This window comes from Pseudopodoces humilis, chromosome 1 (assembly GCF_049639895.1).
Source record: "Pseudopodoces humilis isolate 2021_Gansu_Grassland_sample_001 chromosome 1, ASM4963989v1, whole genome shotgun sequence".
Taxonomy (NCBI): Eukaryota; Metazoa; Chordata; class Aves; order Passeriformes; family Paridae; genus Pseudopodoces; species Pseudopodoces humilis.
The window spans coordinates 97,562,544-97,590,106 of record NC_142200.1 but is presented as its reverse complement, the minus strand read 5'-3'; the positions used below and the strand labels follow the sequence as shown (position 1 = coordinate 97,590,106).

Genomic DNA, 27,563 nt, shown 5'->3' with positions numbered 1-27,563 from the left:
AATCTGTTGCGAGCTAGAAACGTGTCTGCGTGGATTAGAGAAGCTAGTGAAGGATTTGTCCCACAGTTGAGGAATAAATAGCAAGAGACAGATCCTAAAACTGGTCAGTCAGTGTATAGTAATCACTGCAGCTGGGATTGGACCATCAGGCTGTTTGTTTTTACAGCTGTTATTTATGTTATTTTGGCAATTTAAAAGTCATCCCTGTTATTGGAGCTTAGGCTATTCAGATACAGTTTCTGCATTTGTATAGCAAAATATTCAACAAATGCTCTCAAATTTTCTTTACCCAGTGGCAACCTGAAGTCCTTTTCGAAATAAACAGGATGTTGTCAAATTTCTGCACAGTATGGGCTTTCTTTAGCTACAGGGCTCTGTAAGCTTCAATTATTAAGAAGTACAACACAATGAATATCTCTTACAAAACCAGATTCTTCTTATTATTGCATATAAAATTACCAAGAAACATGCTATGGATTCTGATTTTAAACAAGTGCTATATTTAATTTTTCCAGCCCCATGTGTTTCATGCAAAATAATCCTATCACAATTTTTCCACATTATTCTTGATTATAGTAAGTCTATGCACAAAGCAAATTTTTTCTTTTCGAAAGAGCAAAAAAAACATGACTCATTTAATACTATCTGCACAAAACATTTGACTTCGCTGTTAGCAAGTTTATGTTAATACCTTTTTCTAAATCACCTACCTTTGTGCACCTAAATTTTATTCTTGGAAAGGATGCAATTAATGCTGCACAGATACAGTGAATTGAAATAAACAGGATGTTTATAGGAAGGCAGTGGTAAGTTCTGTCTCTCAGGTCTGCTGCATCTCTTTGAAAATGTCACTGGACCTGTGGATAGGGTGGTTTGGTTAAGATCTCCTACTTTGGCTGGCAAAAGACTTTATCACCAAGAAAGTAAGTTGCCCAGATCTAAGAGGAATGGTGCCCTACATACTACTACCTAATTAAAAGATAATCAACAGAGAAAAGGTGTAAAGAGTTGGTTTTGGTGGTGGAGAAAGCTGCCTGAGTGCTAGTGGTATTCAGCATATTCACAAATTATACGGGAAATAATCTGCTAGAATTGAATAGCATGATGATAAAGTTTGCTAATCCTATTAAACTATTCGGAGCAATGAAAATAAACAAGCAAGGAGGTATGCTTTCATGAAGTGTGTGATTAATCTGGATTTTACTGTTTGGGATTCTGTAAGTCCTGAGACTGTATTTAGTAGTGAAATGGCAAATATAAATTCTGAAAGCTGCAGAAATATATCAGCAAAATGCCACTCCATACTTGACTTGTTGTTCCATCATTGTCATGCTTTTAGACTTTGTTACAGGACACAGGGCTCTCTGCTACATTAACTAGCTGTCCTTACACACTTTTAAATTTGTAGCATGTTAGAGCCAAAAGCTGTTCGGAGTTCAGACTATACCTTGCTATATACAACAGGGTATAGTTTTGTTCATCACTTTATATGCTTTCAAATGTGAGCTGGTTACAGCATATATGTGCATAGGAAGTTAGCTCAGATTATGTTATCATCAAGAAAATTGTTTGCATTCTTATGAGCTCAGGAACTGCACAAGCTACTGTGATACAGAGTTCACCCATGATGCATTTGAATCATTAGAATTCCCCAGTTAAAGGACAGCATCCAGCTTTGAAGATATGAAACTCCAGCCAGTAACCAAGCACTATGCAGCCACTCACTCACTCCCCTACCAGAGGGATTGGGGGAGAAAATTGGAAGGGTAAAGGCTAGAAAACTTGTGGGTTGAGATAAAAGACAGTTTCAAAGCAAAATCTGTGCACACAAAGAAAACTAAGGAATTAATTCACCACTTCCTATGGGCAGGCAGGTGTTCAGCCATCTCCAGTGGAGTACGACCATCACACATAACATTGACTTGGGAAGACAAATGCCATCACTCCAAATATCTCCTCCTTCCTCCTTCTTCCTCCCACTTTATATATTGAGCATAATGTTGTATGGCATCATCAGTTGGGATCACCTGTCCAACCTGTGTCTCCTCCCAACCTCTCATGCCACCCTCAGCTTCCTTGCCAGTGTGGCAATGTGAAAGGCAGAAAAGGCCTTGGCTCTGTATAAGTCTGGCTAAGCAGTAACAAAAAGTTCTCTATATTATCAACCTTGTGTTCAGCACAACTAAAAAACACAGCCCCACACCAGCCACTGCGAAGAAAATAAACTCTACCCCAGCTGAAACCAGCACAAATACATACCAAATGAATAATAGGAAAAAATAGCCTCTGCTGGCAAGAGCTAACCAGGCCTGCTCTGATTTTAATTTTCTTGGGCTATTCCTTCTCTCCTAAAAACTTATTTGTGTACCCTTAAATTGGGAGCACTTAATTTTGATAAATAACAACTGAACAGCCCAGGATGTTAACACTCTGTCTAAGTGACTACATAATAGATGGCAATTTATCCAAAGTGCTAAAATCAAGCGAATCTGCATGTGTTAGAAACTTCACTGCTGTTCTGAGCAGATGTGATTTGGTTTGCCTTGTTATTTAATGTTGTTGAGGTGTTACTGCATGTGGAGATAGTGCTGCTTGGCAAGCTGAAACCCTTTGCTGTGAATTCAGAGAATATGAAAGGGTAGGACTGTTTGGGAGCAGGCAACGTTAAAAAAATGTTAAAGTCTTCTAACTTTATCTGGAAATTTTTGCAAAGATACAGGCAGCTAGAGATGGGATGTGTTCTTCTTTTTAACGTTTCTGTTACAGTGAAAGGAGTCCTTGGTGACTTGGGTTGAAGACCAGGGTTACATGCTGTATTGGATTGAAGAAGAGTTAAGATGCATTTATACTGGAAAGAGAAAAGGTTTGTTGTCAGTTAACAGATAAATCTTTTTAAGGCTTGTGCACCTTCTTTAGCATCAGTTTGCATGCAAACCCATCCCAGCCTCCTGAAGGGATTGCTGGACAAAGGAGCCAGCAACCTTGTTGCTTGTGACTGGTGGTAAGCAGGGTAAGAGTCATGGACTGTGGTTTGGCTGGTTCAGACCAGAGATTTGGAAAAACTTTCTTGCGTAGGCAGTTCATGCTGCTCAGGAATGAGATGTGCTGGGATGGTGTGCTCTGCCATCCTGGGTTTCAGGACTAGTTTGGATAAGGTCCGTGCTGACCTCATTTGTTGCTGGCAGTAAGTCGTGTGTTGAGGAGGATCAGAATGGATTTTCTGACCTTTAGAAATCCCTTGCAACCAGGTTTTTTTTTTAGTGTTCTGACTTTTCTTGAGATAAATCCCCTCTGTAACCTAAGCAAAATTGCTTCAACAAAATCAGTCTTTCTTCAACATGGAAACATCTGAGTAGGGATGGTTATGGGCATGCTCCAGCACTGTGGCTGGAAACTTGCCGGTGGGACTCCATGCCTCTCACTGATGCCACCTCTGCCAGCAAGAACATGCAGCTTCACAAGAGGGGAAGACCAGACCTGGCAAACCAAACTATGAGGATTGAACTCTCTGTGCCAGAAGTCATGAGCTGGCATGTAGAAACAGCTACAGTGGTGTGTGCTAGTATTGCTACAAATGTTCTTTCTAGTGGTTGGCCTGGACTCATGGGAGTATGAGTGTTGCTAGCCTAAAATTACAGATGGCAATTAAGAATAAGGAAAAAGGAGCCATGGAGTGTGCTGGGGACTTGATGAAGGCAGTGTTAGGAGAAGCTGAAGGAGCAGGAGAGAGGCATTTCATCTTTCCAGTCATGAGAGTTCTCTAGTCCATTTTTCCTAAAGAATAAATATATGAAGTTCTGGCAGCATGGCACAGAAACATGACTCATTGCCTCCCATTCAAAAATTCTTCAGTGCTGAATCTTGCAGCTGACATAGGAGATGGCAAAATCTGGCCTTATCCATGCAGTTATACCCTGTGGATAGTGGTGTTGCTGATTTCTAAAGGAAGAGACTTAAAACTGTCTTAGTGTAAAGAATATATGTATGTATTCTGTATGGGTAACATTAATGACACAACCTGAAACCATAAGAGAAATAGGAATTGAATATTTTGCAATAAACTGTTTTTTTGACCATAACTTGGTCCAGGTTTCCTCTCTAGCAATTCACTACTGAAAAACCAAATGTTATGGTAATTATTATATTCAAATATTTTTTAGTGTTAAAAATATGTTTATTACCTATAATTTGACTTTAATGCCTCACTCCGTTCTCTCAGCACAGTAAAGGTCTTTTCTATCATGTTTCTGCAGCAACTAGCACATTTTTATTGACCCTCTCATAGATGCTTATTTAGAAGCTGAACATCTGTTTCCCCAAGATTTGCTGAGGTAAATTCTGAAGTAGGTGTTTTGCAGAGGTTTATATCTCCCTAGCCTTTAAATTCTTATATGCATTCATTTGTTACTTTATGTGGGAGAAAAGCTCTCTGGTCTTTTAAAAAGGACCTGAAATTGCTCAGGGAGGTCTTGTCTGACATAGCAATTTAATTTTGGCTCCTGACCTGATGCCTATCCATCTGACTGGCTCTGCAAAGCCAGTACTTATCAAGCCTTTTTAGGATGTAACAGGAACCAGGTGAAAAGTGTGAAGACATTTGAGGAATAGTGAGGGTGTTTGAAAAAATGGACTTTCTTCCAGCCATAATAAACAAGCTAGCTAAGAAGACCAGAGCAGAATGGGTGGTTGCTTCCATGTGAGATACAGCTAAGAAGGAAATCCTGCATGACTATGTAAATACACTGGCAACCTGTGTGTTGCAGTGAACAGAGCAGCTTTACCAAAAACAAACAGTACAAAATGAAAGAAAGATGATCTTGTGAATGTCATGTAGCTGCTGTGTTCCAGCACAAGCTGTGTGTATGATACATAAATTGTGTTGTAAGCATAGGACTATGAGCTCTTTTGGATAGAATATGCTGTAATAAATGTTGCTATTTCTAAGAAGCTTCCAAGAGGAAGTCTGTCTTTCATACATTTATTTGACATGAGGTTACCTTTTATCTGTCATTAGAACAGAATTGCTTATCAATCCGAGTCCTTCTGACTGATGTTTGGCTATTAGGAAGAAGCAGCTTGCTTTTATGTGTTGATTTAAAGTGTCTTCAAAGGCCACCATTCATTAGGCTTAAATTTATGTTCTCCTACAGACTGGCTAGGGTAGGTTCCTGTACATACTGTTTAAATTTGGAATTTTTTTGGAAATGTGAAATTGGAAGCAAAAGTCATAGGAAGGCACAGGAGTGACAGGTACATTTTGCAGAAATTTTCAAGTTTTTCCAAATTATGGGTTTAACTGAGTTGAAGTGAACACTTTCAAAAGTTCTCTTACGAAATGGGTTTTTTGAGAAATGTCCTTTTCCAATTGAAAGGTCAAGTTTGTGGGTTGGGCTGTTTCTCCTTCCATTAGTTCCTCTGAAAATAGCCAGAGAAGGGACAAAAATTCCAGTCTGTCAAAATTTTCCTCGAGTTTAAAATATTTCCATTTTAATGCAATCATAATTTATGAAGAAAAAGTATTTTCCAGTATTATCTGGTTACTTCCTCAGAAGATTGTTTTTGCCTTTTTTCCAAAGAAATTCCTTTACTGACTTACTAAAGGATTAACATTTTTTATGCCAACACTTCTTTTATTTCTGAGACCTCTTGTCTTATGCATGGCTCTGTATATGATAAGCAGGTAAATGATTTGATGTGATGTTTTAGGATGTAATATTGAGGTTCTTAACCCAAGCCTCTCTGAAAAGATAAAGGAGAGTGTGCATCACTTCCAGACTTTGAGCTTACAGCTCTGAAGTTTATAAGCATATTATTTGTATTATTGAAGAGTGAATAATTTTGCATAGGAACTGTCTATGCAACTGCAAGACTGACTGTTTGCAAGTGCTGTGTATAGATACAAAGATGAATATGCTCATGGACCTATTAAAATCAGCAAAAGGACTCCCTCTGGTTCAGTAGGCACATTATCAGATATTAGATACCTGATTTGAAAAATGAACCACAGAAGTTTCATATTGATTTGTCAAATTATTACAGAACCTGAGCTGAAAGAATCCAGAAATCTTAGATAAAAATATGTTATGGTAGCCTTGTCCAATTTGCTTTTCACCAGCACAAGATGTAACAGCATAGAACATGAGTTAGTGTTGTAACAATGCAGAAAATCAGTGTGTTCTCAAGGAAGGGGCAGTAACATAAAATTTTGATCATAAAGTTCAAAGCTTTTGGAGTGTATCTCATTTATAGTAATGATTCCTAAAAGAATTATGAAAGGTTGTCACTGATCATACACTTTTGCAAAGCCACAAAGAAAAGTTGCAAGCCTGTGGTTTAATGTGGGAAGCAAAGCTCTTTCATCAATTTGACCAGGCTCACACCTCAGCACTTAGCCTCCTTTGATCATACAATGGAAATTTGTTTCCAGAGAAGCATCATGTTTCATAGTATGAAGGTTTTATGCCCCAATGTGCATCTTAACAAAACAGTCATGGGAGGAAACACAATATCCTTTTTTGTGGAGCTTTGTTATTTGCTCTGGTGATACCTGTTTTTCCCTCCCTCTTCACTCATAGCAGGTGAAGAGTTTGTTTTCACTTATTTTATCTTTCATTGAATAAATACTTCTTTCAACAATATTTCGGATTTTCTGTTTACCCTAGACAACTACTCTAAGTTGCAGAGCTGCTCAGATGAAACTAGTATCTGCTTTACAAAAAACAACCAAGTTGAAATTAGCAAATGTTATGGTTTAACATTTCTTGTGCTAGAGAAGTGGTCTTGACAGTCAAGGCCCTATGTTTATAAAGATGTGTACGCCAATATGGATAGTCCCTACTGTCAGAGCACAAATACAGAGCCTGACTGCAGTCATGTGCTGCCCACTGGTTATTTGGTAATATCCAGTGCTCATGATCTTTTAAACTACCAAAAATGTTCTAAGGAGGAAAAAATGATGAAACATCGGGAAAATGGATACAAGTAGATTGCTTCCTTTTTTTCAAAAAGTCATTCTAAGTCTCGTACTGTAATTTAAATGTTTCCATAAATGATAGCATAGTTTAATGTTATTTAAAAGAGATTTCCTGCACTGCAAAGGGTGTAATGAAAAACTACTTGCTACCATTTCATATATATTTGTAATTCTGTTTGGAATTTAGCTTTTTTGGTGAAACTATGAAGCAGAATTCCAATTTCTAATTTATTTATCTTTTGTTTATCTTTTACCTACAGACAGTTGTTAGTTGTAAGGCATATGGAAAACTCTGTTGTAATTCATCCGGGGTTAGATTTGCCGTTTCCTGGAAGGGCAGAGCCCATAATTAATCAGGATGTAGTGCAAATTGCAGTGGGAGCATAATCTCAAAGCATAAGTGAATGTTTTCTGTTGTTGAGGATGAATGGGGATGAAGAAATGGTTTCTTGGTTCCCATCTGGTTTGTTGTGCTCAGAGCTTCATAAATCTCTCCCAAAATAAATAAGCCCAGCTTGATAACAGTGGACAGTCCTCTTCCTTTTCAAAATAGAGTAATGGAACCCATATGGATGGTGATAGAACTATCAAGTGATGAGTGTTAATAAACCAGAGTAGTCCATGTATCTAGTATAAGAATACAGATTCCCAGTCTCTATTTTCTAGTAACAGGTCACTGATGATCAGTCAAGAATATTGTACAAGCCAGTCTTGTCCCTTCTTAAACACTGGTTTTGTTTTGAAAGAATAATTTAACTGTATCTACTGGAGTAGGATTTTGTTGTTTGTTATTTAAAACTAGACTCTTAAGAGATGTTCTTTCCTATAATTTGAATTCATTGCTGGGCTACTGTGTAACCTGGCCCTCCTTGTGAACATCTCAACGTCAGTATTTTATAGGCCTAAGATAGTTAAAGTCACTGTTGCTCTAGCAACCAAAGCATAAAGCTAACAAAACAAAAGCTTAACTTCAGGAAGCACTGTCATATATCAGCTGCCTCAAGAGGTGGAAATTCTTGATAATGTACAGACCACAATGAGAAGCAGATGTAGTTCTGTTTTGCATTTGTAGTATACATCTTGACTGGTACAGATGTGCACATATATGTATATATACATACATATATACATGGCCTTTTGTGATGCAGCTATGTGAACTTTTTCTGTATTAGGTCTCGAAATTGCAAATCTGGTAAGCCTGAGGTTCTTCATAGATCACTAGGTAAATCCTCTTGCTGGTTTTGTGTGAGCTGTAGAGGAAATGTGCTGATATGGGGATATGTTGCTTATCACGTTTGACATTTAGACATAGCTTACTCTTGGACTATAAACCTACTACCGCCAAATAAATTGCCTTAAGTAACAAAGCCGTACTGTTTCTAATGTTTTCTCCCAAACTGCCTTTTATTGACCTCTGAAAGTGATTGCTGGATAGGGCACTGATCTTCTTATCTCATGAATGCTTAGCTGAGCATGGCTTTTAATTTCTATATTGCACCCCAACATCCCAGGAACAGGACAAGCATTATCAAGATTATGCCTTCAGAAATAGATTTCAGTATCTTGAAGCTATCTAATAGCAGGAAGTCTATTTATGAAGGCCGAATTTTTATGTTAACACATAGGTTTGCATGATGACTTCATTAATTATATAATTTCTAGATCAGTATGGTAAAAAAGTGCTATTGATTCAGCTTCAAATTTCAGATCTATGGTCAATAATGTTCTTTAACAGAGCTCTTAAAATATTTTAACAAATAGGGAAAATATAAAGCTGGTTTTTTTTTGGTCATGTCAGGCTGATGTGTGGCGCTTCACCTACATGCCTGATACCATATATCTGTTGCATTTCTTTCTGCCACTAGTAACTAGATTTTGTTTGCATTGCAACCTTAGGATGCTGTCTTTTATACACATGGAGGGATAAATTTGTCCCAGGAGCGCAGTAACGCTGATTTCAAGGATAGTTTGTAAAGATGGTAGTTTGTATATGTGACTGCAATGGTGAAAAATAAGGATTAGATTAGATTAAATTAGAGCTTCTATAGATGATGTACTTCATCTTGCTTTCATGTCACAGTTCGTAAACCAGAGCAGCTTGATTCAAGCCAAAAGCTGCTCCCTGGAGTAAACATTGTGAAAACAGAGGCAGCTTTTTCCCTATTGATTCTTCAGTTCTGTTTATAAAGGGTTTTGAACATCTGGGTGTAGTTGAAATTACAGATAATAATAAAAGGGCACCAGATTTCTGTAGGGTGATAAAGGGTATCTTTGTGTGGGTGTTGTGACCTGTTCTGTCCATTTTATTTCAAAGATTGAAGGCACACATGGCTGGTATTTATATCTGTTTTGTACTTAAGGGGAAGAAACTACACTTGGGGAAAAGAGGACAATTTCCAGAGAAGCATTGAATATATTGTAACTAGCCATAATTAAGAATTACTGTTTTTAATATACCATAATGAAGAGTGGTGTGTGATGTGTGTCTTCCCCTACCTCTAATTCTCCTGCCCTCTCCACCTCTTTTTCACTACTCAAATGCATTAATTTTTAACATTAAAGTGTAGGAAAGATGGAGGAGGTAAGACTCTGTACCATATTCCTGAATTGTAATATATATGGGAACTGAAGCACTAGAGACAGCAGCCGTGTGCCAGAAAGGAGCTGGCACAAGCAATTCTATGGCCCTGGGCTCACCACAGTAAGCACTTTTTTTCATATGGGACATTTAGTTCCTTCCTAAGGGGGAACATTGGGAACATTGTTATTCAGCCTTCATCAGAAGCAATATTGTTATGGTGCTATTTTCAGCCTGCGCTCTTCTGACAATTCTAACTCCTTGAATTCTCAGTTATATTTTTTCTATCACCTCATGTTATGTACTACTCAGGGCACACTGCAAAGCCTCTGCTTGAGAACTAGATTGAGAAATACAGAGAAAGATCATGAACATAATGATCTGATGGCCTCAGTGCTAGTTTGCCATAGCTGGCTTAATGTACTTCAGATAGGCTCTGGTCATCAGCTGTGTGAGGTCTCTTTGCCCCTTTGCTGCATAGACTTCAGCTTGAGAAGGAGAAGGCAGAAGTTCAGATAATGCAGAATAAGCCATTGTATCTTTAACGTTTGGCCCAGTCTTTAGTCTAAATTGGCTGTGAACTTTCCAGAGAGAATTACAATGCAATTCTTCTGAATACACATGCAATGAGAAGACAATGTAACCAAGCAGTGTAAAATCCAATAGCTTTGCTCCCTGGAGGGTTGTTTAAATTTTTTATTTGGTTTATATTTGTTTATGAGCCTGCTACCTATCAGTTTCACACTGAGATATCAAATGAATTCCCAGATCAGCTGATGGTTTCAGCTTTTCAATGGCCCTTGAGGTTTTATTATTTGCAAAAACTCCTCCTGAAGTTCAACTAACCCTGAAGCCTGCAATAAAAAAAAACAAAACTAACCAACCAAACTAAAAAATCCCCACAAAACAGAAGAAAGGTATTCAGGGTTGATGTAAAGAGTCTGTGGAGGCAAAATTGATATTTAATTATCCTAGTAATTACGAAGTCCAACTGCAGTGCTGGTTGATGAAGGTAGAAATCTGTTTGGATCTGTCACACCAGTTTGTTGACTTATACCTTATGTTGATTTATACCTTTTATTGATTTAAAAGCAAAAGGTGGGGTTTTTTAATTTTATCAGATGAGGTTGGAGGACAGATTGGACTTTGGTTGTTTGAAATATTTTTACTCATTTGCAGTCTAATTGGCCATAGTTGTAACTTCCACTGTCTATTGAGCAGTAACGGTAATTTATCCATGTAGGTGCTAATTTGCTACAAGGAAAGAAAGGTTCCTAATACAAAAGGGAAAGTCAGTGACCCAGATATCTGACCCTGCCACATTCCTTGCCCTAAGTATGATCTGCACAAACCGAGAGCATGTGGTGAATGCCTTCTCACCTTTTTTTAAAAAAATCACCCTGGTGAAAGAGAGAAACAAAATACAAAATAGAGAAAATGTCCCTGCACACAATTAGGAATGCAGATTATGCATCCACTGACCCATGTTAATAAAAAAGCAGCATCTTGAGGTGTGGAGAAATGGAGATTGCAGATCTTTTCAGTTTGTCTTCCTCAGATGGTCTTTCTTCCCTCACTAACCATAATGCAATGATGTCACGTGGACATTAACATTTAGAGCATTAGAGCATGCAAAAAAGTTATTTGTTTTATCCTGGAATTTACTTTCCTTTTCTTAATCACTTAAGAAGTAAATTAAATATCTCTATTTACATTCAATGTGTACTACCATTGTCAGTGAATTTAAAACTATGGCAGAAATTTGGAGCCTGATTTTTAGAATTGGTTGTTACTTGCAAGTTTGGGTCATGTTAGTGAAAGCTGGAAGTACTTGGTACTTCTGAATTTAAAACTTATTTTTCTTTCCATGCAAACATTGATAATTTCACATCCTTCAGGCATCTGTATGCATGTGTGTACAAATGTGTTTGCCTATATATAACAAATACATACATCTACAGTCTACCCAGAACTTATACTCAGTTCATTTTTTGGATGTAGTACCTGATGTAACAAGATGGTAGTATTCTGTCCAATTAACTGATTATTTCTTGATATTTTCCCACTTCTTTTGTGTCTTGACTTTTTTTCCTGTTTGAGGTTCTGTGGTTTTTGGTTTTTTTGGTTGGTTGATTGGTTCTCTGTTTTGTTTCATTTTTTTGTTTGTTTTAGCCTTTCTTCCTTTATGTGAGCAAGGTTACAAGGATCACGTTGAGAATGCTGGCAGCTTTGTAGTTCTCATACATGAAAATATAAACAAAAAGTCATTGCTTGATTACGTTTCTTAAATTGTTTGACAAACCTTGTTGAGATGAAGGGGTGGCTTTAGTTTGTTTTTTTGTTACTGAAGGGTGACGAAAAATTCTTTACTTGACATATTTTGACTTGGCAGCTAGGGTGCTTAATATGTGGCAGGTGCTGGAGGAGGATGGCACCAGGCTGGCACCAGAGCTGTTCCAGCACCACAGCAGGCTGACATTACTCTCTCAAGCGGCCAACAGGGTTTGGGAGCTCCGCTGTAAATGGGGATATTCCTAATCCTCTTCTCACTGCAAGTGAACTTGATTAATTCCAGATGTACACAAATTCAATGACTCAGAAAGCTGCTCTTTTAAAATGGGACTTACAGCACTGACTTATGGGACTTACAGCCTTTCAGAGAGAGAACTGAACTCACCTACCAGCCTAAAATTGGTAAAATTTTTTGGAGTTTATTAGTGTGTGAATTTGGTATAGGAGCGTCTACACTGTACTTTTAAAAGTGGGTTTTCTTTGTTGCAAAAAATGTCATTTTGGTATGATACACTTTGAACAATAGAGTGGTAGCTTTAGAAAGGAGTGGTACAACCCACTGGTGTTAATTTTTGAATTATTTTTTGTGGGGTCAGTTTTATGTATGATTTTATTATGGGAATTTTTAGTTACTCATTAGGAAGGAGAGTATTTTCAACTGAATTCACTTTTGTTAAATCTAAAAGTTCTGCTACTACCAATTCAGAGAGCATTCTGTAGCATATTTAATATCAGCTCTACATAAGATAAAGAGCATCTAATGTTCCTTTGCTTACTAGAGTGATACTTCCAGATTCTGTTAATGAGTATAACAGATGCTGATTAAGTTTTGAAGCATTTGCAAGAAGTGAGATTATAAAGTTTGTGAGAAATAATTCACAGTATTAAATAGTTGGGGTTTTTTTTTGTTTGTTTGTTTGTTTGTTTTGCTTCCAAGTATGGACTTTTAATTATTAGAAAATCCCAGCAGATTGTTTAGCATCTTCATAATTTGTCTGTTTGTCAACAGTAAGTGCTGAAATTGGTGCCAAAACGTTAAATGTTTTCAAGTGTTCCCATATAGATGAGCCATTAATTTGGTACATAAGGAACAACAACTCTAATTTTGTAGTCAGTCCTGTTCTACATACACTTTTGCAAATCTTTATTTGCACTGATAATTGATTATGAGAATAAAGTAATATTTTGAAAGCAAAATGTCCATTTATCAACAGGATTGGTCAGTGTCTGCAGTTGATTTTAAGTGTGAGAAAGCAGACACATTTCCCAGATACTTTTATCTTCCTCATTGAACAGTAAGCCATGATTTCAGACTTAATAAATGAAGATTTAAATACAGGAAACAAATATGCTACAAATATTGTTTGTATTACACGGTGAAGTTACACTCACAATCCATAACCATCAGCTTTAAAGCCTGAGTCTAGACCATCTTCTTCCAAACTCTGTATTTACTAGAGTCACTGGGTGATTTGGTACGTATCATCAGAAACTCACATTTAGAAACTTCTTGATAAACACAGGTAGATGGAGTCTGGCAAGCTCTGCCTTTGGATGTCTGCTACAGCTATGATTGGCAAAAGATGCTGAACAGTTTATAAACACTGCATTTGCAGAAACTCCACTTTTATGTGAATGCCCTGGCTGCAGTAACATCAAGAAGGCTGTCAGAGGAGGACTGATGGCAATGGAGGGTCGGGCTGCCTTTAAACACAGCTCTTGGCCTGCGCACCAGCCATCTTCAGAGAATTGCTGATAAGCAGAAGTGTGATGTGTGCCAATGTGTATGTCACTGGAACAGCTGTTCCTCTATAGAAACTGGGTGAATGAAAAGTGGTTCCTTCTTACTTTTGGGCTGGCTGTACTCTACAGGAAATAATTGCAAGTATCTCCCTGCTATGTGGCTGGAGTTCTTTGTCCTTTTCTGACTAGCTACTCAGTGTTTTCTCTATGGCACTGCCTCTGTTTCTTCAGGGTGTATGAATGGTCTTAAGAGTCCAGTTATGATAACGACGAAATTTAATTTGGCTATTTTTGCTAATTTTTAAATGAATACCTGGCATATTTCATATTATATTTTATTGTTACTTCTAAGACCTGCAGATCTGTGCATTGATAGTGTATATTCCATGATTTATCTTTAGCCTTTATTCTTACTTGGTAGCTCATTTCTGAAGAGCCTAGCATGATTAAATACTAAATAATGAATGTGTGTGCATGAATATCTATATTTATCTCCACGTGTACATGTCAGTGTACATAATCTGTAATGCCATATTGCAACAGTGTGTTGATTCATTATATATAGCTGTTACCCTTGATATTCCACTTACAGAAGGTGACTCCACCATGTTAAGTCTGGCATAAACATCTAAAGAACGATTAGTCACATTCAGTAGTGATTTGTTGCAATTCCCACACATTCTTTTCATTTACACCAGTTTCTGGATTTTATTTGAGCCCATTTTAGATTTTTTCTATCTATAGTATAACTCTAAGAAGATTTTTCAGAGAGTTGCTAGAATAAGTCTGAATTATTGAGAGACAAACTAAAATATCTTGTGTATTTGAATGCAGGCATAATATCTTGCAGTTGTTGCAATTTTCCCATTTGGTTACTTTACAGTTTTCAACTGGTAGGGCACGTGGAATAGTTTCATGTGGGCATCATGGGGTTTTCCTACAGTCCCAAAATATGGTATTAGAGCCCCGAGTCAGGAGCTGTTCATACCTAGTATGGCCCTCTGCACTGTGCAGTATAGCACATTACTGAACTTCTGACTGCTGAGCTTTTAAACAGTTGACTTGTGGCACTTCTGTATCAGGAAGAAAGCAGGATCAGAGTGTGAAAGTTGACCAGAGTTAAACCAATGTAAATGTTTCTGCCTACAGTGTTGATGACAGAACTGACTACCTGGCCCTGGGAGCAGTGAGGAACATCTCACTTAACATTTTCATCTCCAACATTGGTGATGATGCCTACGACACCAATGTTTTCTTCAATTTTTCTCGAGAGCTCTTCTTCATCAAAATGTGGCAAAAGGTAAGAAAGGCTAATCTCACTGCGAGCAAGTCTCTTAATTACTTATTAAGTCTACTTAATTACAAATAGAGGATGGCCTATTGGAAGTTGTTTGGAAGTTGTTTTTGGTTATGCTGGACTTTAATTTCTTTCAGGATCCTTAATGAGATTGTATGGATTGGGTGTGTATACATTTCTGTAGAAGACACATGCCTGGTATTTGTGGTGTACTAGTGAGAAAAGAAGACAGTTGGTTTGAGGTATAAAGAAGTAGAGGGAGACTGGTTGGAAAGGGATAAAGTACCAAATGGCACTGAAATACAAAACATAACTTTTGTTTGAGTGGTACCACACTGCACCCAGCAGTCCTGGTTATCTCTTGACCTGGTCTTCTAAAACTTTCTCCTTGTTGAAAACAAGATACAAGGCTTGTTCTTTGCTCATATCCTGCTGCAACTTTCGGTTTTGGCCAGGGCACATCACTAAATCCAAGAAGTCAAGAGTGCTTTTAATTTCATCCACAAGAAGTCAGGTGAATATTTTAAGTTTTAGTGTCTTTTCATTTAGACAGAAATACTTGGATGTTTTCATTAGCGGGGGTTAATTTAGAAATCAAGGTGTTGTAATGTGAACAGTGAATCAAGCTTTTTGCAAACTGATGGCTGTGAAAGCTTTTTGAATGTGAGTGATGTGACAATAATTGTGCAGAATGGGAGCTCTATGATTGTGGCAACATTCTCTGTTTATTCCTGCTTTTCAAAGTTGTTTGTCTCTGTTCTAGAGCTTTGGTTTGCAAGCCATAAGACCAGTATTAAAAACAGTAATACGACTATTGTGAAGTTCAGGATTAACTTGATCCACTGAACTAATGAAATTTTGCCATTATTTGTCATGTTTTATGATAGGTTTAAATTATTATAAACTTCTTAAATTAACTCACTGTATAATAAAAATGCATAATTTCTTATGCATGTTAATTCTCTTAGTGTTCAGTTTTGACTGCACAGTCGCAAGCCTTAAGTCTTTGTATTATAAACTTCATTTGTATTATAAACTTCATTTTCAGACATTATGCACTGCAAGTATGCAATTTATTAAGAGGTAAAAGGCAGGGGATAAACTAGAAATGCCTATGCCAATGTACAACTTTTCCATAGTGAAAGTTTTATGGGAAGACTTTCAGGGTCTGGCCCAGTTCTCGTTGAAGTCGGTGAGAGTGTTTCCATTCCTTTCCACTAGAAAAGAAACAAAGCTTGATGCATGTTCTTTTAAAAGGTTGTTATAATATTTTTTTCTTTTTTTTTTAATATTTTACACATACCAAGTAACTGGAACACCAATTGTCTTCATTTTCCTTGGCCAACACTGTGAGGAAAGAAGCTGATGTGTTCTTTCCCATGATATTTTACCTTGAGCTTGGCTCTTTAGAAGACCTCAAAACATCTGTGCTGAGTACTGCATAGAAGGAGCAGTTTCTAGAAGCAGCTGACATTCTAGTATTACCTCATTACTCAATGTATTTTCTTCTAAAACAGGCTAGTATTTCTTTGAAAAAAGTACTGCACACATCTTCCTCAGGTCTTGCAAACAGCATCAAAGTATAGTCTGCTATTATTCCTGCTGTTCCAATATTCTTCTGACTAATTTCATAGGGTTTGGGGTTTTTTTCCTGTTATTTATTTCATTATTTCAGTAACAGTTTTGGAAAACCAAGTTACAGGCTATTTTACTTTCTCTCATTCAGCTTTTGCTTTCAGTCAAACTAATATATCATTGGCCTCATGATTTTTTTCAGGTGGGAAACTGGGTAATGACCTCATAGCCTCAATTACAGTGTTATATTTTCCGTAAGCTCTTCAACAGTGTGGGGTTTTTTTGGTAAAATATCACAGTTTCCATATCTCATAATCTACTCTCATCCTTTGACATCTATGCAGATTTTATTCCTTGTTGAATATTGTCCAAGCAAAAATCCAGAACATGAAGCCAGAATAAAAAAAGACAGCAGCTAGAATTTTATCTTGGTGGAGCAACTTGGGAATCAAAAGAACTTTGTGTGGTGGGAAGCATTAAATATCACCTGCCTTTTAATGAGTAGTGCTAAAGTGAAATTGAATGAGATCTTTCATGTGGTTGCTTGATTGTTTCCCTGCAAGGTGACTCTGAGAATGATGATCACATAGTAGGCTTTTTTAACCTGTCTCTGGAGTCTGTTCAGGAGGCTGGCAGTTACCTGTGTGTTTTTCCTATAACTCACTGGGGACATTTGTGGAATATGAATCCAGTGCAGTTTTGTTTCTTTCTGTGGATTGGTTACAATGAGACCCGACAGAGAAATGCTGCTTTTTTTCAACTGAATTCCTGAGATAAAATGCCACATCTTGTGTTTGAAAAGCAATGGGGTGGCTGAGTTTGGGGATGATGATGGTAATGTTCCCTGAAGTATCTGAGCTAGCCCTTCTTTCCTACCTGAAGATTGAGATTTCATGAGACTTCGTAAATAGAGACACCACCTTGATCAGTCATCCCCTGGAACAATTTCACTTGGTCATTGAGGTTCCTTCCAACTGGATATTCCAGGCTTTGCTGTATCTCTGCAAGTTGAAAAAGCATTTGCTGATTGATATTTAGGAGACTTCACCTATTACACTGTATGATTTTCTTTTTATGCTGCAGCCATTTCCTCTCCATTTCATAGATGAAACCCATCCTTTTCTTTACATTGCTCTTGACAGACAATTCTTCTCTGGCATGGGCTGACTTCTCATTCCTCTATGGTCCTATGGATACAGTTTTACAGTTCCTATGCAACGTTTCAAGATGTCACTCTGTGAGACAGGGTTTTTTTACAGGTGCATGGAGTACTGCACTGCAGTGAATTTCAAATTGTGTCCACTGAGAAAAGTGTTACTTTTGAAATACACATTCTTTAAAAAAAAAAAAAGAGGGGAAGAAAAACACTTCATCTGTGCACTTAGGTGTTTTCTTTACTGTGTTGGCAAAGAAATCTTGGTCCCCTCTTCTGTGTAGAGTAGATTTTAAAATATTTTTTTAATCTGAAAATTTGTCATTCCTTAATTTTAGTTCAGCATTCTATTTCAGAGTCTGAAAAATCCTCTTAACAGAGCTGATACAACTTTCCTATCAAAGAATGCAGAGTGTTGCAGTGTGCTGAATCCAGAAAAAGAATAAAAAGCTGTTGCCACTAATTTCTACACCATTTTGCTTCTACTGGAATTACTTCTGGCTTGTGTTGTTTTGCCGAAGATGCCTGTCAGCAATAGGCACTTTGCTAAGTGCAGAGGGATATTTTCAGTACAGTTGCAGAAATAGCATTGTAAACTTTCTGGCAGCGGCAGTAAATTTGTAGGGCAGAGCCATGTCTCTATTAAATGAGCTCAGCTATGGCATGGGATTTTATAGGAATAGTATAAACCCAGCATATTTACCATAATAACAGTAAAAGAGCGATAATGTACAGCATTAATCTCTCCCTGTTCTGCAAGGGCTGGATAGGAATCTCTCAGCTAACCCAGCACTGGTTTTGGAGAGAGTAGGTCAGGAGATTCCATTGCTGAACATCATTCCCTGATGTAGATTGTTCCTACATTTCAGACAGGTTTCCAGTATCCAAAGCCAGCTGTGTGTAGCATTCCTACTGCTTCTCATAACAGCTTTTGCCAAGCAATGGGTGAGTGAAGTTAGCAGGGCCAGACCAGGGCAGGGTTAACAGTGAGGTTATAGTTTCTTTGGATGCAATAGTTGCCCATGATTCCTTTGAGAGTGTGTACCTGGTGAAACACTGGTGTGGAGTATGAATTTTGCTGATAACCATAGTCATGCTGCTTATGGGCTCTGGGGTTTTACTTCTGATGAGTAATGCAATACTCTCTGTTTTACCAGGGAGGTCATGCAATTTGGATATGAACTCATTCTTCATCCTCACTCCCAGAGATCTTGCTGGCATCTCTTGACTAGGATTGCCCAAGAGGGCTGAGATGAAGGCAGAGTTTAACATTTTCCAAATTGGAGTTCTCTTGCACCAGATTCCCACACTGATCAAACTGTCCCAGAGTCCTAAGTCTGGCAGAGAGAGAATGGGACACAAAGTACAAAGACACATGCTCCATTTTGGGCCACTGGAAGAAAATTTAGGTCCTGGGTATTCATTATTTCTATTTTTCTATCAGTTGCTACCCCTTTGGGTTGATGCCTTTTTCTGAGCCCTAAAATCATGATTAGGTTATAAAATGCAGCTACTTTAAGGATCCCTTCAGGTGCACAAGATGCCAAAATGTGATGAAGATACACCCATGACATAAAGTGAGTACAGTTTTATAAGCTTAGCAAATTAGCATAATTGACAAAAATTCCCAGTTAGAGTGATGAGGTAATTGAACCTTTTAATTTTAATTTAAATTAACCCTTTTTGGTTCAACCCTCTTTTAAAGCCCTCCTTCCTCGTTAGTTGTTTATGGGAGAGTGGCAGTCAACCTTGGTTCTCAGGAGAAGCAAAATTAGCATTGGGACCTAGGAATATGTTTTGTCTTTCTGTCTAACAGAGCAGGTAAAATACTAGCTATGAATCTATTTTGTTACACAATAATAGGCTACAGAGCTACAAGTGTATGTGAAGAATATATAAAAGCAAAAATCAGTTTGGCATCAGGGTCCTTTGGCAGATGAGTTAACATGATCAGTCTCAATTCACATCCAGCTTGTTAGCAGAAACCTTTCAAATCTTGCTAACAGAAATCTTTTAAATTAGTGTTTTCATTTAATCCAGCTGATTTTGCATGTAGTGTGTTCGACTAGCTCTTCTAAATCACTCTGATAGAGAGTCAGAGGAGAGTGTTGCCAAGTAGTGCAGAACCTCTGACCCCTTGCACAAGTGCATCTGGAAGATTGCCCAAGCTATATATCACTTGCATTAAGAGATTTGAACCCGTTGCCAGGAAAGCAAAAACTTTTATTGCCAGGGCTTGGGAATATGAGTAGTATGACAGTAGCCATGCCATATGTTGCCTCTCTTTTTGCAAATCTAATGGTCAACTATTGCTCCAGAGTGCACCAAAATGTTTTGTGTCCCTGGGGCAAAATTGTCCACTTTCTTAACTGGGAAGAAAAAAACTTGTGCAGCTCAAGCTATCATTGTTTATTTTAATTTTCTCTTTCTGTCAATGCTCAGTAAAACCCACAACTTTTCTGCTTCCCATGGGATAAGTAAGGAGCAGTGCTTTTTCAGGTCAGGGGCTCTAAGTGTTTTGTAACACACCCCTACTCACAGCAGGCAGGAATTGAAGGCTAGATGGTTGATCCAAACTTTCCACTTGGGATTCATGTATCATTCCTATCATCAGGGAATGAGCATTGTCGATTTGGTTCATTTGTGTAGTTAGTAGCAATTTGAGCCTTGTAAATTTTTCTCCTATACTATGATTTTTCATGTAGATCTTACAGATATTGATATTTGGGGCTTATATTGGGTTTGTATATATAGATATATAGATATACAAATCATTTTTTATATCTTCAAAAACTTTTTTTCCCAAAAAATCAACTGAATGAATAGAATGAAAAACCCTGAAGTCTTTTGGGATAGTCCTGATTGGAAGTGGTTTAGAAGCTGTGATTTGGTAGGGCATTCAATCTTGTTCTACTCAGTGTTGGAAGAACCTGTGTGAGTTTGATTGTTATATACGTTGAGAAGTTTTATGCTGATCATGTGGGACTGTCCTTTGGGTTACACAGTGTGGAAAGTGTTTGTCCTGGAAGTAGCTCATAATGATTTTTAATTTGTTTGTGTGGCTCAAATTATTAAGGGAGGTTTTATGTGATTGCCTAGTTCTGCCCTTCTCACAGGTCTGCCAGGGGAATGATTTTCTAAAGGAAGAACAGCTGTGTGGATGAATACAGTTGGGTGAGATGTACTTTTTGTAGGGGTTTAGAAGGCAGCCTGTGCTGTAGCAAAGACCATTTACAGTGAATCCTGACCTACCTGCTGGTGTAGATCATCATACTGAGCAGGTGTACCACGCAGTGTGGCATTTTTCCATGTCTGAGCATCAGCAGAGGTCCTGGTTTCCATCCAGGTGAGGTATAGAAAAGGAGATCCAAAGCACTTAACTTAAGAGGCTTCCTCAAGGAGGTGGAGAAGGGCTTCATGAGCCACAGGCAGTAGGTGTTCATCCTGTTTCAGTCTCTGAGTGACCCATAGCTCAGCAGCCAAGCTGCTTCTTCCTGTACATTTTCAGGAGCTGCACAGAGCTGGGAGCCAGCAGTGCCAGGTCATGAGAGAGGGCTTTGGCAAAGAAATTTAGCTGCCTCTGTTGCTGAGATCTAGCCACCGCTATCTAAACTATTATTTTGATAAACTGCATTACTAGGAGAAAGGTAAAAACCCTCCACAGAGGATAGAACACAGTATATATTGAACTCAATATACTTACCTTGGACATGGTTATTTAAAGGTTTTGCTGTCCCTATAGATCCCAAAGATTACCAGTGACTTTCCTGTGTTCCAATGTCTCACTTCATTATCATGTTTTGCTCTTAAACTCAGTGGACAAAGACTTGCCAATGTTTGAGGTGAAAAATCTACTCGTCAGGTTCATCTCCTATGTTCTTAGGATGAGGCTTAAAATTGTCTGAACTTTGACATCCTCTGCAAAAGACCTAAATCAGAATTAATTTGCACAGCTTTTAGTGGCTTTTATTACAGCAAGAAACGGGGGGTTATTTTTGTTGTTATTTGAAGCCTTAAGTTTATTGAGTTTCTGGTATGAAAGGTCAGTTCTGTTTTGGCAGGAGTTTCTCTTGGTCACTTTTCTAACAGGCATCTCCGATGCTGTTAGAAGATAAATGACACCCCTAATGTAAAATCCAATAGAATTGTAAATAAATATATCTGTCTTTATACTTTATATAAACATGTATATTTTACGGATAATATGCACCTGTATATATTTATACATATTTGCATTGCTTAGTCCTTTAGAATGTTGTGGTCATGGTCTTCTGCAGCTGGAAGTAGTTCCAATTGTTCTCTTTCACCTAGTTGTTTAGTTTTCTCCTGTGAGGTTGATAGGATAAAACCCTCTTTAATCTCATTAGATGTGATCATGTGGCATACTTCAGGTATAGCCTCTCTGAAGTCAACAACAGTTCTGCTGTAGAAAGACTAAAAAAAAACCAAAACATCTGCACAGTCAAAAACGTGGGTAAGGTTGTGAAAAGTTTTTAGCTGATAATCAAAGGAGGGGCCAGTGCTGCTTTAGAAATCACAAACTTTCCTGTCCATGGGTTTTGTATCAGTCTGTGTTCCTGTTAGCAGAAGCAGGCATGTTAAACCCCCTCTGAAGGAGGCCACAAATCTAGTTTCAGTTTGTGGTTTTTGGTTTGTTTTTTTTTGGAGAGGGAGCTTCCTGTGGCATTTCATCAAAACCAGAGGCATTGAGCACAGCAGGGAGGAAGAGTGAGAAGTATTTCAGCTGGCTTCGTTGCAGGCTCTGGGGGTGAGCAGGGGACTGCCTCTTCACTGTGGACCCCCCACCCAGGCTGGCTGCAGGGGATACCAAGCCAGGCACATTCCCAGATGGCAGCACTTTTGCAGCCTTACTTTGGGAAGAGGCCAGAAAACCTGCACTTGACTTTTGGCCGTAACAATCTGCAGACACAGTGAATTCCACTTAGAAAGGGAAAAGGAAGAGTGCACTAAAAAAACTGCTTTATAAAGTAGTGTGGTACATCTTAAAGCCTTACAAGTGATTTGCTAAGTTTTTATTTTAAAGAAAGGAAAATATATTTCAAATAAGCCTGTTTCAATATCCAAGTGGGATAATGGGTTATACCTTTGCATTTCAGCATTGTCTCTAGGTTTCAAGGTATTCATGATGTTAAAAGGGTTTTTGGGGAAGACATCTTAATGCATACTGTGTTTGAATTTCTGAAAGAGAAAGACCAAAATCCCCAAACCTATGTGTGTTTCAAGGAGGCATTTCCTGAGGTTTCAGATTTGGCTTTGGTTGTTGGGGGATTTTATACTGAGCTAAGATTTATAAATTCCAGGAAAATGTCCATTTCCAAGCTCATTATCATTTTTATTACTTTAATGTTATTCTTTATAGTCAAAATGAAGGATTTAAAGGACAGAAGGGTAGGATAAAACTTGATTTTATTGATTGTATTTCCTCATTAGGCATTTGGTTTTAATTGTGAGTTTGGAGGGGGGAGTGTTAAATTATTTGTGAGGGTTTTAGTTTACTTTTTCAAACTTTGTGTAGTTGATGATACTTGAATTTATTTTCTGAACCCATTATGAATTCAAGCATTTCATTGTAACACTAAGACTGAATAGCTGTGTTGCAGTTGAATACACCAATATTCATTATAATTGAAACCTTATACACAGAAGGTTGTCTTATAGTATTTCTGGGCATATATTATCCATGTTTTTAGAAGTTCCACTAGAAAATGAATATTGGCTAATTTGTTAGATTTCTGCCTTTTGTTTCCTGCTTTTAATTTTTGGAGTGGCATGTTTTAAAGATGGGTTTTTGATATCAAATAAAAATGTGTATAACTATTGGATTTGCATGGTAGCAGGGAGGGCTATAGGAGTAGCTTCTCAGAGAAGCTGCTGGAAGCTTCCCCCATGTCCAGTGTCAGTGGACTCCATGACAGACCCACTGCTGGTCAAGGCTGAGGCAGTCAGAGATGGTGGTAACACCTGTGTGAGAGCATATTTAATCAGGAAAAAAGTTATTATGCAGGAGTAATTGTGGTCAGAGAAGAGTGAGAACATGGAGAGGAACAACTCTGCAGACACCAAGATGAGTGAAGAAGGAGGGGCAAGAAGTGCTCCAGATGCCAGAGCTGAGATTCCTCTGCAGCCTGTGGTGCAGACCATGGTGAAGCAGCTGTGCCCCTGCAGCCCATGGAGGAGACCCACTCTGGAGCAGGTAGATGCCCAAAAGGCTGCAACCTCATAGGAAGTCCATGCTGGGGCAGTCTCCTGCCAGGGATATGCAGACCCATGGAGAAAGGAGCCCACACCAGAGCAGGACTTGTAACCCTGTGGGTGACCCACAATTGTAGCAGATGGTTTGAAGGACTGCACACAGTGTAAGGGACCCATGCTGGAACAGTTAGTGAAGAACTGTAGTCCATGAGAAGGACTCATGTTGGAGAAGTTCATGGAGAATGGTCTCCTGTAGGAGGGACCCTAAGCTGTAGCCGGGGAAGGACTCCTCTCTCTGAGCAGGACACAACAGCAGAAACAGCATGTGATGAGCTGACCATAACTCCCATTTCCCATCTCCCTGTGCTGCTCGGAGAGCAGGAGGTAGAGCCCAACAAGGACGGAGGAGTAGAAAGAAGGTTTTTTTAAGATTTGTTTTACTTCTCATTATCCTGCTCTGATTTTGATTTGTAATAAATTCAATTCATTTACCCACAACTGTGTCTGTTTTGCTGGTGATGTTTATTGATGAGTGATCTCTTCCAATCCTTATTCAACACACGAACCTTATGTTGTATTTTCTTTCCCTTGGCCAGTTGAGGAGGGTAGTGATATAGTGTCTTTGGTGGGCAACTGGCATCCATCCAGGATCAAACCACCAGAATATTTCTCTGTAATAATAAAAAAATATCTGTGTTAATAGTGCATGCAGCCACAATTTAATAGTGTGAAATACATAGGTGTGAGAGCACATGTATACATATATCTACGTTTGAAGTGAGATGAAGGAAAGCTTACCCCAGAGCCCTTTCTTCTCCCAGTGATTTCCTTGTCTCTGATTTTTCCCTGGGCTTTTGGAGGGCATGGACTCATACACATAAGAATGCACTATTGTTATTAAGCTTATCATTGATAGGATATCAATCCTATGCACAGATAATGGGGAAATAAAATTTAAAAAATACATGTACATCCACATTTTCTTTTAAATAAAGGTGTAATCAAATGCAATACACTGACAGATTGCAACAGCATATGTATTTTAGATCTACATGTCAAGGTATGAAGAATATAGGAAGTGTATAATTTTGCACATTCTTATTACTGAGTCTTAAGACTGAGTTTTCTTTTCTAGATAATTGGATTATGTCTGGACAGACATTTAATCAAACAAATTTCCTGCAGTTTTATAGAGAAAAGCCTTTTTGTGTGAATAACACAATCTAACTTATTTCTGAATTTAACTGAATGTGGGTCAGAGAGATACTTTGTGTAATGGTTCTTATGATTGCTTTTTAAATATATCACTGTGGAGTCAGAAACTGAATTTTCCCTTAGTTTTCATTTTACTGTGTTTTTATATGTGGAACTTGGAGGACAGGACATAGTTTAGTACATAGAAGTTGCCTTATGCTTGGTACTATATTGGTGTATTTGCTATCCAGTGCAATGTTTTTAAATGCCATGCCTTCAAATTTTTATGAGCAAAGATTTTGTCTTGATTGGCAAACTGATAGTACATTACTAAATAGGCACCTTTTTGTCATACTTTGGTTTATGTGTATCATGGATTTTTCCCATTCTGTACCTAAGTATCCATTTTTTTGGTGGTGAATAGTTGCACATCTAGTTGGTGGCCAGTCACTAGTGGTGTTCCCCAGATCTCAGGATTGGGACCAATCCTGTTCAGTATTATGATCTGGATGAGGGGATCGAGTGCACCCTCAATAAGTTTGTGGATGACACCAAATTAGGAGAGAGTGTTGATCTGCTAGAGTAAGGCTTTGCACAGGGTTCTGGACAGGCTGGATTGATGGGCTAAGAGCAGTGGTATGAGGTTCAACAAGGCCAAGATCCAAGTCCTGCACTTGGGTCACAACAGCCCCTTGCATCACTACAGGCTGGGGGAAGAGTGGCTGGAAAACTGCCCAGAGGAAAACGAGCTGTGGATGCTGGTTTGACAGCAGCTGAACATGGGCCAGTGTGTGCTCAGGTGGCACAAGAAAGCCAATGGCATCCTGAACTATATAGGGAATAATGTGGCCAGCAGGACCAGGAAAATGATTGTCCCCTTGTACTCAGCACTGCTGAGGCCACATCTCAAATTGTGTGTCCATTTCTGGGCCCCTCATTACAAGAAAGAGCATGTTTGGAGAAGGGTAACAAAGCTGTTTGAAGGGTCTGGAGCACATGTCTTATGAGAGGTGGCTGAGGGAGCTGCAGTTGTTTGGTCTGGAGAAAAGGAGTCTCGGGGTGAGCCTATCACTCTCTACAACTGCCTGGAAAAAAGTGGGGGCTGGCCTCTTCTCCCAGGAAACCAGCAACAGGACAGGAGGAAAATTACTTCAAGCTGTGCCAGAGAAGGTTCAGGTTGGACATCAGGAAGAATGTCTTCACAGTTGTTAAACACTAAAATTGACTGCCTAGGGAGGTGGTGGAATGACCACCCCTGAAGATGTTCAAGAAACAACTGGATGTGGCACTTAGTGCCACCAGCCAGGTGGTTTTTGGCCAAAGGTTGGACTTGATGATATCAGAGGTTTTTTCCAGCCTTAATGGTTCTATGATTCTATGATTCTAAGTACTTTCTGTAGTGGAGAAGTGTGCAGCTTTACACATACGGGAACAGGTAATAGTGTCAAGCCTGGCCAAACAACATAGTTGGAATGTGGCCATCTTCACAGTGAATGAGGGTCAGCTGACCTAAGAGCTCTATGGGGGTAATGTATCTTGGTGATGTTTCCTGCATTGTTTTCTTGAAAAAATTAAGTTCAGCAATTCTCAGCAAGCAGGGAAAAGAAATAGCTAGCGTCGTACAGTGAATGTCAATGTAAGTCTAACTAGTCTGTTAAAATGAGATTGTGGCAACAAAGGAGGTGGAACTTCTCAATTGGGGAATTATGCTGCCTCTTCAGCTTCTGAGGTGTTGTGCTTTAAAATTTGCTACAATAGCTCTTCACCAGTTAAGATAAAAGTTTATGGGAGAGAGTTGTAAATATCTAGTAAATAGAAAAGTTTTTGTCTTTCCCTGTTTGCTCAAATATCTGCTGTGTTGGCTGGGATCAGTAAGCTATCTGTAAAATAGGTTCCATCCCAGGATGAGAAGGAAAAGGTAAGAGTCTTTAATTACATTTTCTCAAAATAAGGAGCAAATCCAAGATGTTTGAAGCCAGGCTTGCTTGGTTTCAAGGTGGGATGTACCTACAGCAGTTACTAGTGAGATCATGGAATAGGACAGGAAATTTCTTCCTAATGCCAAAGGAAACTTTGTTTTTCCCTCTAGTTCTTTTTATGAAACAACTGTTGAGGTTCTCCAATCCCCTTTCAAGTTTATTTTCTGGCAATGAATCAAAGGATTGATTTATTATTAGAATACAGGTCCAGATGCCCCACTGCCCCACATCTTCATATGCAGATTTAGCTGTGTGAATGTCAGCGTACTCAGATATGTAATTTTGCTTGATCATTAAGCATTGGGATGGCAAGGATCAATTGGTAAAACAGCAGTTCACAGAATTTATAATGTGTGACATTCATATTTCTTGATGTGGTTTGTTAGGGGAATATCTATGTGTTGAAAATAAAGGAAAACTTTCGGTCCCTGTGACATCTTTAAAACAGACCTTTACAATACACACATAATGTCGCCCTGAAAACTAAGCCTTCTGATCTTGTTTTCATAGTTTTAGTTACTTTCCCAGGAAAGTAACTATAAATGTAAGTGTTTACACATTCCTTC

The 27,563-nt window shown here is 38.4% G+C and overlaps 1 protein-coding gene across 1 annotated transcript in view; it reads left to right on the top strand.

The window, feature by feature from the left end:
• The window catches only part of ITGA9 (integrin subunit alpha 9), a 222,125-nt gene that overhangs the window by 125,943 nt on the left and 68,619 nt on the right, over positions 1 to 27,563 (top strand). The window contains exon 18 of the mRNA XM_005529940.3: positions 14,736 to 14,886. Coding sequence (XP_005529997.2) covers positions 14,736 to 14,886 — 151 coding nt within the window. The remainder of the gene's footprint in view (positions 1 to 14,735; positions 14,887 to 27,563) is intronic.